This window comes from Nipponia nippon, unplaced genomic scaffold (assembly GCF_047370975.1).
Source record: "Nipponia nippon isolate SJK-2023a ecotype South Korea unplaced genomic scaffold, ASM4737097v1 scaffold_5, whole genome shotgun sequence".
NCBI lineage: Eukaryota > Metazoa > Chordata > Aves > Pelecaniformes > Threskiornithidae > Nipponia > Nipponia nippon.
Genome location: NW_028262369.1, coordinates 32,471,914 through 32,492,013, shown reverse-complemented (window position 1 = coordinate 32,492,013; position 20,100 = coordinate 32,471,914). Strand labels below are relative to the sequence as shown.

The 20,100-nt window shown below is 42.2% G+C and overlaps 1 protein-coding gene across 9 annotated transcripts in view; it reads left to right on the top strand.

The window, feature by feature from the left end:
• Positions 1–20,100, top strand: part of ST3GAL3 (ST3 beta-galactoside alpha-2,3-sialyltransferase 3) — a 203,813-nt gene that overhangs the window by 125,671 nt on the left and 58,042 nt on the right. For 8 of the 9 annotated variants that reach the window (XM_087733941.1, XM_087733939.1, XM_087733945.1 and 5 more), the window contains 2 exons: positions 3,501–3,595; positions 17,992–18,055. In XM_087733941.1, the coding sequence (XP_087590067.1) occupies positions 3,501–3,595; positions 17,992–18,055 (159 nt within the window). Of the gene's footprint in view, positions 1–2,023; positions 2,064–3,500; positions 3,596–17,991; positions 18,056–20,100 lie in introns of those variants that run through there. The other variant, XM_087733946.1, reaches the window with a different exon arrangement.

Here is a 20,100-nt window from a genome sequence, read left to right as displayed (position 1 = left end):
TTCTCTCCCAAATCATGCAGGTCGCAAGTGTGTGCCACAAGCACCCAAATTTCTCACCTTTTCATGGCTGTCATGTGCTACGAGGTTGCATTATGTCTGTTCTGGAATTTGGGGTGGGGTAGATAGGAAATGGTTAAAAATCAAATCTGAAAAATCAAAACTCTCACTTTATCTGCTGTTTGCTCCTAGAGCACAAGCCTGTTTCAGTTCTGGAGCTGTGGCTGTCGGTGAAGCTCACCTGCCTTTGGGTAGCAGCGGCAGACGGCTTGGGTAAAATGCAGCATCCCATATGTAAGCTGCTCAGTAGATACAAAATTTAACATCATTCAGAAACATTTGCTTTTTCTGTTTGACAAACTCCCACGCATTCCTAGGAATGTGTTTTAGGTGCTCTGCAGAGAGCATTCCCATGGCCTGTTTGAGGCATATCCTGATATTTCCTGAATGGTCCTAGAATATGCCAGACGGGCTTCAGAGCCGAGACAGAACAGCCATGCTCCTGGAGAGGTCTGGCAGACAGCGTTTCCCTGTCACTGCTGGACATCGGTTCTGGCCTGCTCTGATTTATTGAGGTGGCAAAGCACTTTTCATAGATCATGAGCTTACAGCATTCATGATTTCTTAATATTTCCAAAATGGAATTACCTTCAAGATTTATGGGAGCTAAATATTCTCTATTCTCTAATTCACTCCTTTTTTTTTCCCATATGGATATAATATTTCCCTTAAAACTGTTCCTCCCTCCTCTTTAAATGAAGCAAAAGTATGAATTAGAAATCAGTTTCCCTGGCTCTGTGTACAACATTCTTAAATATTACCAAATAGTAGTAGGTGGTCTAAGGATATTGTGTTCTTTGCTAGAAAAATCCCAAAGTTTACTTGTAGCAAATACAATAACAAGGCCAACGGTCATTTCACCCTTCTCTTTGGGTATCACTTCAGTCACATGCCGAAGCGACACCATTGGATCAGTCCTGCTGGTGCTTCAGCTGCTTTTGGGGACTCCCCTCGAGGCCCAGGGAGTCCCAGGAGGATCTGACCTTCTTCCTGGTTTTACCAGGCACCTTGTAAGGGGGAATCTGCATTAGGGAGAGACACTCAATGCTCCATGCCAGGCTACTGTAAACTGTCTTTTCCTGGTGTATGATTTGCAAATAGACCAGTTAATTTCATCTATAAATAATACCAACTTCTGAGTGAGGCCTGACCTTACAGCCTGTACCTTCTTTTTCATGCAGTGCTCTTGACTAGGCAAACTGAACTGGCAAAGTTTTTTATTTACACTGTACTACTTTGTAGCATTATTGTAGGGAATCCTCTTGATTCTTGAGAGAAGAATAAAACCTACTCATATATGTGTTTTCTGAAGCATCCAGATTTTTCCCAAAGATTGCATGTCACAGTGACAACCAGAGTAGCTTGGTGACCTAACGAACCAGCCCAAAGGTGCTGGTGACTCCCAGGCGGTGCCATCATCCTTCACTGCGGCTGCTGCCTGGGGAGAGTGGGGACCACTCTGTGGGACCTGACTTCTGCTATTAGGTCAAGTGGTAACTGTAAAGGAAGAGCTGTGAACATCTGTGCTGTAGCCATTCAGGTTATAAAAGCTCTTACATTGTATGAGAATCCTGCAAAGATTCCTCTTACTGATGTTGGAAGGAGGTGGAGATAACTCCTTGGAGACTCACCAGTGTGACGTAATACTTACATTTCAGTGCACCAAGATGCTTGAAAAAACATTGAACTAATTTGTCAGGTTATTGAAGCTTTTAGGACATTTTCAGAGTATTATTGTATCCTGTTGGTTTTGGTTTTTTGTTTTTTTTTTTAAATAAGCCCGTGGTTTTTTTGTTTATTACTTAAGATTTTCAGAAGCTCTAATATATCTAACACATCTTCCCCACCTTTTCCCAGATAAAGTTATATAGATCCTTTCGTATCCTCAGTTCTGGAAAAACATTCCTTTCCTTCTAGATCAGCCATGTAATTTGTGTGTCCTGCTTTTATGGTTCTAGATGATCTTATTAAAGATTGCATGAGTGGATGTGAAGCGGTATGCATGGGTAAGTTGGAGTCTTCAGTTCTTGCTTTGTTGGATGCTGTTGGTCTCTTTCTTCCCCCTTCCCAGAGATTTCTGCAACCTCTGATTTACTGGGCATCTGTGATGGGACTGTACTTCGAAGAGTTTATAGTTCAGAATTCATTCCATCTTTTCCTCGCTGTGCTGCTATCCGAAATTGTTGCTCTGTACCTGGCTGTGGCGTAGTGTAGATGAGTTTATCTTAAATCAGGTAGTTCAAGTCCCAAAGTTATCTGATTGCAGTAGCATGGAGTTGCATGCTGAGTACAAAAACAGCCTGAAGGGAGGGTTAAACCCGTGCGTTACATCTATCCCGCCACCAGTACCTAGGTTAGCCAGGCTGTATCTATTTCAGATACGTGTATGTTGCAGTATGGCTGTAGTGGAGATGCACTCTCTGACTCTGAACATGCAGTACATTCCTTTCCTCATTTCTGTAGCATAGTGTGGTTGATTTTGATCCAGAACATCCCTGCTACTGTTTTGATATGATTGAGTGAACAGATTTCTAATAGTATTAGCATATTTTCTAGCAGTGATCTTGATACACTCAGAAATGGTCCCATAGGAAAGTTAATATTTTTGTATTTTCTTTTGCTAATTGTTTCCTTCTATCTGGCCACTGTACTAATTGTTTCTAGAAGAGACAAATTTTTAGTAGCTGCTGTGTTTGTCTGTTGAGGGTGTAATTAGGATAATGTATTCCCATAATGACATGGTTAAGAAGGACTAGTTCTTTCTTTTGTAAGTGATTTTGGATAGATCACAACTGTTTGGTTTGGCAAAGACCTCTCTTGAATCATTTATATGTTAATGAAAGCAGAAGAAAACACCTACATCTGTACTGAATTTCCATTCTGTATAAACTAAGTGCTGCTTCATGATCTCCTGAACTGTTTCCTTTCTTGCCTGTGTTACGGTAGCTGCTGTGTATGTGCGTATGAGTGAGGCAGAAGCACCCATGAGGGCAGATAACCCCAGCCTTGCTCTCTGCATGCATTTGCCCAGTGCACGCACACCTGCACAGAGCAGCACGCATGTGTCTAACGAACAATACAAAGGCAACTCCACACCTCTTCCTCACACACTCGCATAGACAGCACATAAATTGCCTTGTGCTTACAAAGCTGGAAGTAAACCTGCCTAAACTCTGGTTGCAATTTACAACTTATTGTAGCTAAACTAATAGCCAAACAATAGTGTGGAAGTTCTAAATTGTTGAGTGGAAGTGATTGCCAGGCTTACGACTTGAGTGTGTCCTCATGGCACAGAGTTTGGGTAAAAGTAAAATCCTCCATGTTACTGTATTGCCAGTGAGAATGTAGAATCAGCACTTAGATATGGATTCTCTCAACCTCCCTACAGAAATGTATCCTTCCTAGTTCAGGACTTAATTTCTCTCTCATTTTGGTTTTCTCAGGTTCTCGAAGCCGGCACCAATGTTCTTGGATGATTCCTTCAGGAAATGGGCACGTATCAGGGACTTTGTACCCCCTTTTGGAATTAAAGGACAAGGTAGGAGAAAACTGTACAGCTGTTGAAAAAGGAGGTGATTCTGCGGATGCTTGCCCCATCTTGTTTTTCTGTTTTGAAAGCTCAGGTGGTCCCTTGGGCTCAGCTTTTTTCTCCTATTCTAGAGAAGCATTGTACATGTAGGTTTTGGAAACCCAAAAGGGTTTTCACAACTGGAACATGGAGGATGGTTTAGTACATGGGGAGAGTCAGTGCAACAATGGTAATTTAGACCTACCACCCCATTCTGGAAGAAGCATTTTGGCATTGACTGCCGTAGCTTGTAGCTTCTTTGCTGACAGCAGCAGAGAGAGTCCAAACTGCTTTAAAGTACCTTTAAGTCAGTAATTCTCTAAAGAACGGGAAAGGCTCCTCTTTCTGAGTTTCGGAGCCTTGGGATTTACCACTGATACAAATCTTCATTTTCTTTTCATAGCATTTGGTTGTATAATTATTTTATAGTTGTGCTACTTGTGGACTTTAATAACGAACAGGAAAAATCTGTCAGATGCTTTAGTGATGATTCGTAATACGCTTTGTCCTGCAGCTGGAGCATGGCAGCAGGGGCTGCGTCTCAGGTGTGCTGTGGGAGAGCAAGAGCGGTGCTGGTGATAATGAGATGAGAGCCAGTAGCCCACCCAGCAGGTGGTATATTTTGCGGGTGACACAAGCTCCTTGCTATCCTGCATGTGCCACCAAAGGCCTCTCTGGGTGAGTGGTGGTGGAGCAGAAGGCTTATGCTCACAGCAGTCATTTGTTGCAGACTTCCTGAAGTCTGATGTGTTTATTAAGAAGTGTTTGTGGCACTGCATTAACTTCCAAGATTTTTTTTACCCTGACAAACTCAAGATTACAGATGGTCCCATAGGAACCGAAATACCTGCTGGAGAAAGGACTGCAGCCGCAATAGGCTTGGGTCTGTCTCTCTCCGTGGAAGCAGGTGTTGTGGTCGTTAGAACAATCTCTGATCAAATCAAAGGCTCCACTGACAAATTTCTTTTGGCTTGCATCAATTCCCTTCTTTGTTTTGTATATGTCCATTCCTTGTCCAGTCAGTCTTTTGCAGCTCAATAGGCAACTAATTACTGTCCTCTAAATCAGCCAGCAGAGTTTGCAGCAAAGAAATTACAGTGGCAGCACAAGTGGAAGGCTGCATTGACCACGGGAGGGCTTGTCCCCTTCTAACAGTCACACAAGGTGTACAAAACTAGGGCAAGCTGCCTGACCAACGTGGAGGTGGGATTTGCAGATTACACATGATGTCAGCTAGACCTAATAAAAATCATTCCGTTAAACTGAATCCAAATGGAGAAATTCACCAAAAGGGGATGACGGAACGGCTCTGGCAGCCTTCTCCCCGGGTTTGTTGCCAGCTTGTATCACCACTGCAATGTTATGTAAATCTGGTGTTTTATATTGGATTTCCTCAGTTAAAAAGAGAAATGAGAAATTGCCATTATTTAAATGGCTGTGAGCTGAAGCCATGGGATAGAAACCGTTGAATGGGTTATTTTTTTAATGCCCTCCTGGGACTGAATTTTGTGCCAAGTTTCAGTCTGGAGCAAGTTCTGTGTGTGGGAGGGTTGAATTATAAATCTCTGTAGCCCGGGATTTCTAATGGCTGTGCTGACAGGCTGTGAGTCCTAGCAATGCGAATGGCGCCCTTTCATGTTACACATCACTTGGAATTCTTGCATCAGTCTTATTCTGGCCGTCCCACAGGATGCATTCGGGCTCAGCTGAGTGATTGGATGATGGGATCAGCACCTCATTAGGGCTTTCAGTCAGGGCAATCTAATGATATCCAAACAACTGACCCAGGCAGGCAGCGTGGAGCTCAGTCACGTGCTGGTGCGAGATGAAAGCTATCAGAGCTGGGATGTGCATGGGAAAAAGAGTCATCGGGGTGGCTGAGAAAGTGTAGAGAGACGTGCTTGTGTTGAAACAGACAGGGCAGGAGTTTAGCTCTGTGCGTTAGGAAGCCCTGTGACACCATCAGCTGGGATTTCCGACGTGCATCACACTGGGAAAGGCGGTCGGTGTTTACAGACACTGACTGTAGCTGGGTTGGTAATGGGAAGATTTTGCTGAGAACTTGGGTGAATACCACCCAGCGTTTTCAAGCCACTGTGATCTAGTCCAAGTGCAAAGTGGCGCTTTTTTTTGGTGTGAAATATAGCTACAGGATGACCTCACTTTCAGTAATGCTGCATGTTCCAAGAAACTTCTAGAAATTAATCTGTGGTAGCTTGAAAGTACTAAAGTTATGAAATCAAGAGATTCTTAGCAGCTTGGAGGTTAATCCACCATTTCTGCTTTCTCTTATTAAAGTTCCTCTCTATTCTTCAGCTTTTTAGCTAAGTTTTTCTTTGCTTTGTCTCTGAAAAAAACTGAAAGTCCTTTTTCATCCATCACTTGGTGTTTACTTGTCCAAGAAAGAACAATTCCAAGATTGCAAGAACAAGTCTTGCAATCTTTAGGGGAAAGCAGCTTTTGAAGAGCATTGTCTACTGAGCTGCACTAATTTGGAGTAACACGTCTGTATAAATTACATGTGAAAGAGTAGAAATGGCTCAGAAATTTTCGGGGCAGGACTACCGCTCTTTTAAAGGCGATCATATCAAGGAGAAGGCAGTATGCTGATCATTTTGACACAGTTCGTCAGGGATCTTCATTTTCTTCAAAAAGAATCTGATTGTCAAGACAATTCTTCCATCTCCAGATGCTAAAAAGTACTCAGTACAACATAGAAAGCTTAACAGTGTTTCTTCGTGAAAGAACGCTCACTCCTTTTCTCCATTTTCTGAATTGGCCGTTAGCCCACGCAAGGGGGTTTTATGACCAGCGTGCTCCACTCTCTCCAAGAGGATTTGCGTCTAGAAGCCCTCAAGGTGAATATGGTTCTGAATATCAAAGTTTTTAGACTTTCCCTCGAATGATGCTGGTTCTGAAATGGACTATTGCAGTAGGAATAATACACATCTCTTGTCAGATTGGAAACTTCTACTATCGTTAGTTAACCACCTTAGTGATGACTTGTCTGCTAAATGAAAGAAGCACAGGAATAAGCAGGTGGTGACCCTACTGCTTTATGAACAGGACTTTCTGAGATGAGGCACATGGCAGGAAGTCTCGTGCAAACTTTTTTTGAACAGTGGTCTCTGAGTGTCCTCTACAAGGTATTAGAAATAGATGAAGAGGAGTTTATGAAGAGCGATTGTACCTTTTTCTTAGATGTGCAGAGAGTTTTAGTACATGTACTTGCCTCTGTTCACGAAAGATCTGGACCAAGGGTTGATCCTAATTACTTGATCACAATCCCTAGAAACCTGGAACAAAAGCAGAGCTGAGAACTGTTAGGAGTGTTGGAGCTGATAGAGCAGATTGAAGGTGTCATTGCATTCATCACAGATGCCTGTAGCGTGTGGGAACTCCCGCTTTCTCTGTGCATAGAGAATAGGGAAAGTAATAGATATGTCATATTTCTGAAGAGGCATGAGTATATTGGGTTTTGACACTACAAAGGGTCGCTACAAGTATCTAGTTTGGCTTTTTGTGTACCAGTGGCTCTAGGTTTCAACCAGTGACATCTGCAGCTGGCTATGAACCTATGAGGTTATCTTTCAGCATCTGAATCAAGATTTTCTAAATGATGAAGAATGACCATGTCGTCAAACAGGCCAGTGTCATATTTGACTGCACTAACTTTAAAAAACAAGGCTGTTAGTGCCACATTGAGCTTGTTATCTCCTACTATGTGACTTGACAGAATGTAGAAACGGGATGTGCCACTGTGAGTGCTTGGAAATGATGACTCCATCTCTATTAATAAATAAAATGGTTGTCCTCTGGTCCTGAAGGCAGTTGAGCTCATTGTTCAAACAGGTTAACTTCCTGCCCCTCCCCTAAAAGAGGGTGGCTATGTCCAGGCTTCCTACCAAGAAAGGTCACTGGCCTGTATTAGCCTGTGACACTATGAATGCGTGAGAATTAGAGAGGAGGATATTTGTTGGCCCTGGTGAAGACCATCAGGGACTGTGCTAATGCTTTAGTAGTATGGACTCATGTAGGACAGTGTGGGCCCGTGCCCTGCTGCTGCTTTGTTTATTAGTGTGTGTATAGCCAAAGCGAGGGATGTCATTCAGGAACACGATGAAATTAGTCATCTTCAAGAGTTGTCGAGAAGATCAAACTGTAACAAGAAGTTGGAACTCTAAAAGCTACAAATGTCAAGATGTCCTGGGGGGGACAGCTCAGGCTGCCGAGCACCCTCCTGTGTCCCAGGCTATTGTTTCAGCATTGACTGGGATGTTGGAGTGCCTCCCACGTTTCACCATTTGCGAGTGTCTAATTTGCTTGTAGGAATTCTTCTTTCTCAGCACCCACCAAGCGTGCTTTTGCAGCTTTTTCAGTGAAAAGCAAGGAGACTGCAGCAATCTCAGGCTCTTAAACGAGTTACATGGAGATTTTTTTTTACTTGAAATTTCTTCTTTTGTATTTGCACCGTTTCCTAGCAGTGCTTCTGTCAGTGTAACTTATGGAGGTATGAATATGCACATGCTGTCCATATTGTTGCAGAGATCCTCTAGCATGTGCGCTGCTTTCAGGGTTAAATTCGTCAATGAATAAGCAATGGAAACATGGTTTATAGTGTTAGTGCGATTATTAATCCCAGAGGGCCTCCTCCCCAAATTTACCTCTTTAGCTAAAGCAAAAGGAAAGAGTTATTTGGAGAAGGGCAACAAACAAGAGTGGAGAAATACCTGACTATTAATAGAATTTCTCAGTACATGTAGCTTAAAGAATAGAAAAGGCTTTCATAACAAAGAGTAGCTAGTATCTGGCATCCTCTCTGTGTAATGAGGACGGGAGAGTTGCAGCAGTTTTTTCTGAACTTAAGTGAAACCATATGGCACAGCATACACTAAAAAACTAAACAGACATGATCCATGTAATATCTCTTCCATGCATTTAGTCAGTAATTGTGTCCTTGCTCAGCAGTAATTATAGGTCTTCACTTCTACCTTTATTCCTGCTAGATTGTTTTAAGCAGAGAGGCTGCTTTGTTGGCCCTGAATCAGTTTGTCTTTGAAGGTGATATTTATTTCCTAGGGAGTGACTGTCTTGTCACCATCTCAGAATTTGCCTCCCGCCAGGAACCTAGGAAGCAATTTCTCCCCCATGGTGATAAGAGAATGTTAAGAACATGTTTGAAGTGCTGCAGTTTTATCAAATGTAGTATGTACTACTGGCCAGGAGACTCGGTATTTTCATTTGATGCAAGAGGGGCATCTGGAATTGGTGACACATTCGGTGACGAAGAAATCAAGTCTTTGCCCAGAGCACCAATGCTAATAGATGCATTGTGCAATGGTTAATTGCTCTTGTACTCGGTTTTATTTGGATGTTTTCTTTTGTGTTAGTGCTTCTGGGAAGAACCATGGTTCAGTGCTGCTTAGCAGCAGTTTCATTAGTCTCATGAGGGAGAGGTCATTCATCTTCAGTGAAAATGTTGAGTTTTCAGGCGTGCAAAAGTTGGCATATCAAATGTTATCAGGAGAAAATCTCTTCTCTTTTTATACGTGTTCTTTTCTTGCATAGCTTTTTCTTCCACATCAACTTGGCATGAGCAATACTTTATTTCTGAGAAAACATATTCACTTGGACACCACAACTGAAATTTACAGCTGACCCAAAGAAAAACTATCAGAAAAGTAGGTCTTTTCCAACCTACTCTTCCAGCTCTTTATAGCGGCTGGAGTACCACATGCAGACACCTTCCCTGCATTTGACTGGGTCTGCTTGATAATGAGGTGTCTCTCTTCTGCTTTAATTCTCCAACCTTGTCCTTATTTTGTTAGCTGTACTCTGTTGTACAGATGATTTTCCTACTATGTGCATTTTTTATGTTCTTCGTGTGTTCTTCCTTTAACAAATAAGCAAGAAGCACAAGCACGTATAGCCGTTAGTTCTGTTCAGAGTAGGTATTAACAAAAGATTGTTGTTTCTTCTTGAGTTTGAGGCAGATTTCTGAACTAGTTTCCACTAGAATTTTACATTTGACCAAAATTGGTAGTAGTTGCCATCATCACATGGGAATATAGCTATAAAAATGCTGCTGTTTCCCCAGGGAATCTAGCTGATTTTATAGCCTCAAGAAATTAAATGAGAGGTTTGAAGGGAAAAAATTAAAAGTTTCAGAAGAGGTAGAGGATCAGTTTTTCATTACTGAATAAAGCCTCTAAAGGGAAGTTATATTGTGATTTTTGAAGTTAAATCAACTCTCACTCTTGAACTCTCTTGATGAAAGTACAACCCTTCAGTGCAGTCCCTTATTTCAATCAAAATTGATGCTTTGCTTTTGAATGTGCTTAAAGAATAGTCTTTCTCCCAGCCCATTGAGAAGGGAAAGGTGCCCCAGGGAGATCTCAAACCCCAAGTTTGAGATTGGAGTTCTTCCCAGAAGTGTTGAAGTGCAATTGAGACATGGATATTATTCCTATCATTTACCTCCTAGAGGGAAGAGCAGGTCTGGCTGTTGTGTTTTGAAGTGTCACATCTTAATGCTTCTGCAAGGGTCAGGAGAATTAGAAATCACTGTAGTCGTTACTGAGTTTTTTGGCCCTGAAGACATTGCCTGGCCACCTGTGAAGGGGCATCAAAAGTGCAGGAACAAAGGGAAGAACAGCCCTCTATAACAACTGTATTTATTTTCCTCCTTGTCTTTGGACAGCACATTGTGAATCTTTCAAGGACCATTTTCATTTGGCGTGAATTAGCCTGTTTCTACAGGCTTTATTGCTTCATGTGCATCGAACTTGAGTTTGGATCAAAATAGTTAATGCATGGTTATTGCAAAGTGTTGCCCACTTTTTGGCATAATTGTTTTTTAAATTAATGTCCCAACTTCCCAAGCCTTGGGATTATGTTGGGAACTAAGCTTGTATTCTGAAAAAACAAACTCTTGGTTGTGAAGAAAAGCTTGGAAAAAAAAAAATCCCTGAAGGCTCCAAAACTACGATGTAAATGAAGAGTCCAAATGTTATGTATTTTATTTATATCTTGTTATTAAAAAAGGCCTTAAGGGCTTTCTGGAGCTTACATTTAATGCATGCCAGGTTTTCCTAGAATTGTTAGGGAGGTACCATGCATCTTCATTCTTTCTTTTTTTTCTTTTGCTTTGTGTTTTGTATCTATGCAACATTATATGCCTCTTGTCCTAATACCATTAAAAATCATCAATGAAAGTATTGGGATATTGGAAGTAGTGGCAGTTTTAAGTCCTGTTGTTAGTAAGGTGCATCTCAAGTAAACCACCTAAATCTAGTACAGCTAATGACCTCAAGAAACCATTCTCTTGTATTTACACACAAGATGTGATTTGGGGACAGATTCCTGAAGTTTGTAGTTAACTGTCTTTGAGAGCCAGTTCATGTGTTTGCAATTTGCTTCTAAGTTCTGGAAGTCTTTGTAGCTGCTTTCTCCTGCACAGACCTCATAAAGTTAGCTGATCAATAATAAAAAGTGGTGGTGCAGGGAATTTCAGACTCATTTTGATATTTGTTGTACTCACTGGATTCCCAGCTTCACTAAGATACAAATAATGTTGTGTGTCTACAGCTGGACGTGGTGTTTCTGGGAGAAAGCTGGAAGACAGAATATGTGGTGGGACTTGGGTCCATGGCCTCATGCTGGGCACCAGGGTGGCAAATTCTTCTGTAAAAGATCACTCCTCAGCTCCTGTATGGAGCAAGATCTTAAGGGAAAAAATGCTGAAGAAGGAACTTTATACAGAGCTGAACTTTCAGGTAGTGTAACAAAAAAAAAAAGTATGCACGTGGTTTGTGCTTACAGTTTGTTCTTAAATACTGTGATTTGTTTAATCCATAGCCTTGATAGTCTTTAGCTTACTCTTCCCCACGAAGCTGACACACATGTGGCATTCTGTTACCGTGGGACAGGGACCCGTATGCAGAGGAGACTGGCATGCTTCAGGGATGTCTATCAACCTCACTCTAGTCAATGAATTCCCAAAAGCTGAAGCTGATGCCCAGTGCCCTGCAGAAGTGCTGGCTAGAGGTGTGGCAGCTGGGTGACCAGCTGTGGAGATGGGCACTGACCACGGCTCGCAGGGCAAAGACAAAGAACTGCAGCAGTACACTGTTCCCTGACCCTAATGCATGGTACTCGAATACTTACTGCTGGCAATAAGGGCACATAGACCTGCTGATTTTTGAGGAAGGTGGCTGGTATGAGCAACTTGAAAAGTTGCAGCCTCTTCTCTTGGCTACTTGAGAGTGCATGAACAGCCCAATTTGCCTGCTTCCAAGGCAGGCAGAAGGTAGACCCTGTGAGATGCCTGCAGTAATCCCTGTGGAGTGGAAAGGTCTCACATCTTTTTTTTTAATGGTACAAGCGAGAAGCTTATGCATTAGAAACAACGTTAAGTGTTTTTGACATTTACAGTGAAGGTTTCCACTCCTCCACATAAATAACAGAAAAACTCTAGAATTGAGACTTAGGCTGGTTCTCACTGTGTGGTCACTGCCTGCCTAATTTCTAACTATTTACTTTTTAGTTTTTCCAAATGTCTGAAAATTTCAAGGTCAACCTGAAGTCAAGATGTACTTACATTCAGAGAAATCAATCAGTCTCTGAGCTGCTTTTGAATCTTCTGATGTTATAAGGCAAAGCTGATAGAATATGTCATGATAACTCAGGATTCCTAGATAAATGTAGTCAACTCCTCCTCTAGATGGGAGGAAAGTATGCAGAGGCTTCTTGTTTTGTTTGTATAGTAATAGTGTGTGCATAGTGGTTGGTAGATGAATGGGTTAAATAATCTCCTGCTCTCCCCAATAATCTAAATTCTCCATGACAAGAAAAAAATATAATAAACAAACTATGGCTGCAGAAAACCGCAGTAAATTGCTTGCCCTGGTCATGTGTTCATTATTTAATAATAGGAGAAAGTGACAGTGAAAATGCAGGATATTGGTATTCGTTTCCATTAATTTATCATTAAAGAACGGTAGCAGACCCATGTGAAGAACATGTTTGATTCTCTCAGAATATAAAGACATTTACTGCTTTCAGAAAGGAGGAGAACAGGTGGAGGACCTGAGAGGGTGAATTCAGGAATAGGCATGTATGTTTACATATGCGTGTATGTGTATCACCTTATAGCCTTTGACCTGAAGGAGCTGTATAAAAGCCACTTATTTTCACTGTTGGAATAAGTTCACTTGCCTAATACTTCAACTAGAATTAAACAGCACAAACATTCCTCCCTATATATAACGTATGTATGTACAGTATGTTCTTATGCCTACCGTACAGATGGTTGCAGGTAAGCAGAACCACTGCATTACAATTTGCTCTTTCTGACCTGAACCATTGGAGCTAACACAAATAAAAAGTGGGCTGCCAGTGAGCTGCTGCTGAGATATGTGTACCCACTCCCAGGACAGCTAACATCTCTAGCCCTTTTTTAAACATCAGTGTTTGACTGCAGACTGGAGGAAAGATTTAATATTGACAATGCCTGCCTTGAATCTCCTGAGGATGAATAGGAGGAACAGTACACAGGAAGCGATATTGCTGTTGGGTTTACTCAGCCTTCAAGCAGTTATCAAAACTGTGGCCACTGAATGGCTGTTGGATGATCTGCATGAGACGAGTTTGGTGTTTGAATTCAGTTTCCAGCGGGAAGTCTGTATTTCACAAAACATGCAGCTAATTAGCACCTGCTGGGCTGCCTGTTTGGCAGCTGGGAAGAGGCCAAAGATTAAATGCTTTTCAAAGATGAATTCACCTTTTATCCATATTGGTTGGGGGAGGAGAGTGACAGGGAAGAAGTGCATGATGTTGCCCGAGCTGTTCCTGCCTGCTCAGTATGTCTGAAGTGCATGGAGAGCATAAGGTAGCCATGGAAGAAGCCAAGGAACCATGGAGAGCACAAGGTAGCCATGGTACACTGCTGCCAGCATTCCTTGTCTGGGTTAAACATGATGTAGAGCTGCTGGATCTGTGGGAGCTGCCTCTGTGCCAGCAGTGAATGGCAGGTAATAAGTTCTGCTTGGTCTGAGCTGACCTTCTATGTAGCCCTGCAGGCCTCCACAGCGTGCTCTCCATGGTTCATGTTTCTGGGCATATGGTGCTGAGACATGTCTGCTGGGCTGATTTGCTGGGGTTCTGCATTGAACAAAAGTAGCTGAAACTTTTCCAGACTGGAAGTGGCCCTCAAAGAATTAGAGACCTGTTTGAATGGGGTTGTGTCTGAGCTAATGTATTCTGTTACACTTGAGCTGGCTGTGTGCCTGGGCCCTGGAAGCAAGAGGTGAGTGCACGCATACCTGTTGCTTGTAACAGGAAGGATTTTTTCCTTTGTAGTACTCAGAACATGTATACTCAGGCCCCTCCTGACCCCTCCTTGGTGCACAGGTATACAAGGCAGAGCGCACCCACCACTACGTTCTTCTATCTTGCTCGGCAAGAGAGAAGTTGTGCCTAGGCTAGCATTGCGTCTGCATCCGTGCCATGGTTTCTTCACAACCTGGGTAAACCATCTGCGAAAAAAAAAATCAAAACAAATTGTTTGCATAGCTGTTGCCCTAATAAAGGAGTCTTTCTTTTAAGCATGGGTTCATGTTAAAGCAAGGGCCATACGCAGCTGTTGCCTTTTAAAAAAAAAACAACAGAAAATAAAATTGATGGATGAATGGAGAAAAACCAACAGTTATCAGGAACAAAATATGCTCCCCTGAAATACTGATCTTGGGTTGCTCTGTTCTTTGTTCTTTGCTTTGTTCAATGCAAGTAGGTCCCAATTACAAGCTCCATCCCTCTCCCTTAAGAATATGCCTGCCTCAGAGAAACTCGCTGCCCTGGGTGCAAGCTGTTCCCACGGCTGTCCCATCCCAATGGAGGGGTTCTGTGGCTGAGGTGCAGCATATCAGGTCTGCCGCTGATCAGATTTGCTACTAAATCAGGTAATGGTTTAGTATAAGTTGTTTAGAAGTTTAGCATCAATGTGTATGACATCAAAACTGGTTTGGTAGCCTTTCTGCCACTGTTCTATAGAACAGTTTTTTTGAATCTGCCCAGAAGCTACTGCATGAAGACAGAAGTGTCAGTTATTGCCTAGATCATGGGGATACCAATCATGTTGTGGATACATTGGTGCAGTCTCAGTGGCTCGGGTCTTGAAGACTTGGCCTTTCTTTTATCCTTGCAAAACTTGCTTTCAGTCCTTGACAGATCAGTATTCAGACAGTGGCTGTGCACAAATCCTGTTACTTGAAACAGGAAGGAATTTTTATTTGTAGCATTTGTAACATGTACTTGCACCCATTATTATCACTCAGTACATAGGTATATAAGGCAGACTATGCACATCACCCTTTCAGTTTCTCACTTACCGTGAAGAAAGCATGCCCCATCAATTACTTTACATAATGCACCTGCTTTCCTGGTGCCTGATTTTCTTTAGTCATAGTCTGGAGATGTACACTGCTTTGTGTCCTGCCAGTCGCTATCTGTGGTAGTAGTCTTTGCAGTGGTGATTTCAAGTAACCCTCCACCTTGACCCAGCTGTGGTAAATAGATCCTGCCAGTGGTTCCCTATTTGTAGGTATCTTCATTGTCTTGTGGTTGCAGATCAGCCACAGCAGCATCTGCTGATCCTTCAAGCCTTGACCCAAGAAGATAAAGAAGCTCCTTCTGAAGGAGGGCTTGTCCATCCATCCTGGTGCCAGTGAGCAAGGTGCCAAATGCAAGCGCCCACCTCAGCATCAGTGTAGTGTCCCTCTTCTAGTAGACTTCCAACTCAATCAAAAAGATCTGGTACCTCTCCCCTGCCCAGGCCATTAGCTTTTCCTGTTAGTGCTTGTGGCTCCTGCTCCTGGCTTCTGATGAGGCTGCTAGACTAGATGCACTGGCACTGAGGGCATCTGTGCCACCTTCATTCCTGCTGCGAGTCAACACTTGGCAGTGAAGTACTGTTGTCTTTTACTGAGCTTCATTCAGCAGTTTTGAATGATAACACTGATTTGTGCAACTTCCAAACCTCTTGCATGCCATGTCTTCTTGGACTGTGGGGGCTGCTGAAGAGATATCTCCCATTTGGCTGTTCTTAATCTGTGCTGAATGTCCTGTACTGTTGTTTGTTTTGTTTGTGTTTCCTCTCTGGATGATGGGAAAGGGGAGCATCCCCATCCCAAATGCTGCCATATCCAGTCCTAAAGTAGTCGTATTTCATTCCTGAGCATTCACTATGAAGGCATTACTAATTAGCTGGCAAGATGAAAAAAACAGAATTATTTGAATGCATTAGTCAACTGTATTCCTTTAATGTGCTTTTTAATATAGTATAACGGATGGCCTCCAAGTAGTGCAGGGTGTTAACTTGTGGGTGGTAGAGCAAACCTGGCATAAGAAAAGCTTGGTAGATGGGAGGTTGCAGCCCTTGACATGCAATCCTTTGATCCCTTTTCTGAGAGTGTGGGAAAACAACCACAGTAATATATACTGTTCAGTAAAAGTCAACGTATGAGACAGGCCAAGGAGAGGACTGTGGCATGATGCCATTAGAGGTCACAACAACCTACTGCTGTTGCAGCAGACTTAGGGAAATAGCATTCCTGTTGGAGAGGGAGCCTGCTGCCAATACGTCAAAAGAAATTCTTCAGATGAAGGAAAATTAAACAAAACCGCTATTTTGTTAGCAAAGTAAGTTGCTTTTACACTACAAATTGCCTCTTTCCTTACCCCACTCCAAAATATGATCTTCTTGAAAGTAATCACAGTTCCCAGCTTGTAAGGGTTGGCAGGGGCTGTCAGTAATGCCGTGTCAAAAACTTCCTCAAATCTAAAATTAGCCATCAGAGTTTTCTGTCTGTCACCTTTGTTTATCTGCCATGCGCGTCTCACCAGCTTGTTGTCAGGTTCAAAGCTGTTTAGCACATGAGCTGCCTCGAGCTTGTGTGTTCAATCCCACACCCTTGTCCTGTAGTTTCTGCGGAGGGATATAGTAAATAAGAACAGAACTCTTTATTTGAAAGGGACTCCCCTAACTGTGCTGATTGCAGTAAGTAGTGTCTATCAGGAAAACTATTTAAGTTCACTGTAAACAATCACTTAATGTCAATCTTCTTAATGTTCCTGTGTCATTTTTAATCTTCTGTAAAGAAATGAGACTTACTTATTCCTTTTGACTGATTGTTTCCTAAGAACTTTTGAACTAGTTGACCGGTATATTTAAGGGAAGGATATGATAGATATTTACAATCTGCTAAGGAAAGTGGAAGGGGACTAATTGTTCACAATCTTTTCCTGTATAAATGAAGCTCGGAGAAGCCATATTCAAAATCAGGAAAGGAAGTGATTGAAAGTCTATATGGATCCAGGAGGATTCTGAGCTCATGGAAGAGAAATCGCTGAAGGTTGCCAGATACATAGAAGCTATACCTGACACATGAAATCCCTGATTTGAAAATAATTAAATGGTAGAAGAGAATTTCAGGCCACAGTTAGAGTCAGGATTTGGAGACAGATGGACTTTTTGCCGAACCCAGTACGACCTTCCTGAAGTTACTGGTGCATTTGTAAATCCAGACTAGCCAAAGCATTGCTGCTTCTTGGCCCTGGACAGGTCATGGTAAAGGAGTTTGGGCCTTTATGGGAGAGAGGTGGAAAAATTGGGGACAAAGGACAAAATCTAGAAGGAAGGAGACTCAAAAATTTCCATAGTCAATAGAATTATTTATGTGTAATCATTGTGCTTCTACAATTTAATATATTTAATTTATGTGTGTATCTATGCTTGCATAACTTATACCATCTGATTGCTGCAGCATTCACCGGGTGTCAGTGTAGGTTGTGGTTCCATGGGCATTTCTTTAAGCAACTATGATGGATTCTGCCATGAAGAAAGCCAGACTACGGAACTGAACCTAAACTAAAAGTAACTCAGGAAAATAAAAAGCATCAGTTTTAACCTGGTTCTCTTCCTGCATCCAGCTGCATAAAAGCTTGTCTGAAAGTAAGCATTGACAGTGATACTGGCTTTTTCATGTCTGAAGTGTTGGTGAAACTGCAGTCTCAGGGAAGTGGGTATGAAACCGCTGCCTTAAACTGTACTGTGTTTGTTCCCTGTCATTCTCTCTGTGCAAGGCATTTGCACACTGCATCAGAATTTGGCACATAACGTGTCTTTGCAGCCAGCGTGTGAAGGTCATTGTCCAGAGAAAATAGGAACATGCAAGTTAAAATGTTTATTCCTAATGTGAACCTTATTTCAGTTCTTCCAAGTAACTGCTTCAGATGCTTTACATCACTTTGGGTTTTATTTCCATTAGAAGTGAGAACTTGTTCCTAATGTCTTCTTCCTTCCTCCCCAGATAATCTGATCAAAGCCATCCTGTCAGCAACCAAAGATTACCGTCTAACTCCAGCTCTTGACAGGTAAGATGAGACCTTTTAGAATACAAGGACTAGAAGTGATTATTTTCCACATGTCCTAAATAAATTTTGCAAGATGTTTTTGCCAGAAATTATTGCCAGTAAATTTGGCTGTGCTTTGGAGGTAGATCAGGAGCTGGAAACTGAGTCCTCTTTCCAGTAAATCTGTAAACTCTAGAGACCTCTGTTAAGTCAAACATGAGTAGAAAAAAGCATTTACCTTTCGACTAATCTAATCCTAATCTGTTGTTTCATATGGTGTTACAATACACCCGCTTGCCCCTTTTTCAAATAAGTAAATAGCAGGTTTTCAATAACCACATTATTCTTTTTCAGCCTTTCTGACAAAGCAACAGGATCACAAGAAACTCTTAGAGGGAAAGAAGGGACTGGCTTGTTTTAACAATGTTTCACTAATACCTCACTCTTAAAGCAGGAATGTGCGATTGTGTTGGCCAAGGCTGTGCCAGGATGCGATAGCAGTCTCCTGGGTCCTGTGGTATTTCAATTGATGCCTTTAGAAGAAGCTCCTTTGATTCTTCAGGCCTGTTGTAGAGGTTGCTTCTGAAACTCACTGGCATGTTTCCAGTCAGCTTGCCAATGATAGTCCTTTAGTCTTTCCTATTCTTGCTTTTCTGTCATTCCTTCCTTTGGCCCTGCAGTTTTGGTTTAGTGCCACCTCCCAGATTAGAGGTAGTTTCTTTCAGAAGCTATCACAGGTTTTTATTGGGACGTGATCTCTTTTCAAAGTCCTGGTACTACTTCTTTCCAAGCAGTGGTACTTCCTTGAACCCGGGCTAACAACACAGTTCCTGCTTTCTGAATACATTGGTTTTATTTCCTGGCCCAGCTCCCCTTCTGCCCACTTTTCCGTTACAGAGTTCATAAACTTTTCCAGCCTTTCCATAGGTCTTCGCATCTCTCATGTTGATTGTAGAACTTGCCTGCTGTAGTTAGAGTTGGGAGTTACTCTCTATGTGAAAGTTTATTCTTAGTTTTTTGCAGTCTGTGTGCTAATTCAGGTTGCTTTGAAGTTTGCCTTGCCTTACAGCAATGCTGGATTAGGGTTAGCCTTCAGAGTTTGGATTAATTTGAGAAATGATGTCCAGAAGGCAAAATCATTTTACAAATTACCTTCTTCAAGATTTTGCACACAAGTGAGTCTCACCCATCTGGGGTTTATCTCAGCTCTGGTTGGAGAGTTAAGATTTTAGTCTGTTGAAAAATCCACATACAGACGCTTTCAGAAGATTGCTCATGGGAAATTAGTGTTAATGACAGAGAGGGCAGGTGGAAGATTCTTGCAGTGAAGGTTAATGTAATTGTGACCCTTGCTGCTCACCTGTTTTTTGAGGAGTGGAATGTTTCAGGTTTTTTAAAAGTCATTTCTCAGGAGGCTGTGAAACATAGCCACGCTAGCATAAGCTGCTCACTTTGATTTTACATTCTTTATAATGGATTTGGTGCAGAGATAGAAAAGACCTATCATGCCTTCATGAAACGTATGCAAAGTCCCTGAGATCTCAAGTGTGAACGAGACCTAAGGAACAGGCTAGAAATGTATTTCTGTAGTATTGCAGGAACAAGGTTTGGTGGCGTGTATGCTTGTAAACACACAGATATCTTGGGGAAGTACCGTTTTCTTGGGAATTTTTGTGATAAATGCAAAGCAGTGAATGTTGGTTGTGTAGTACATATGCCTCACAGTCAAATACCTCCCAGAGCCCTTCCAAGTGAGCAGGTCTTAGGAAAGATAAAAATTGAAGCTGATGTGGGAGAAAGGGACAAGAAAGGCTTGGGATAGCAAGCTGCAAATTGAGAGCCTAAAGCATTAGGTGGATGGAGTTGCAACAGAGGGGTTATTACGAGAGAGAGCTTGGGTACTGTAGGAGGTGTTAAGGCTACCGCAGCGCTGCTCTTGGAAACCTGCTTGGCAAGTAGGGCATAGATGAAGACTTGGGTATGCTTCCAGAAATGTTCTTCAGCCGTGTTTGTCAACAAATTACAGTGCTGGCAGCAATGGGTATCTGCCATTTTGGATTCCAGAA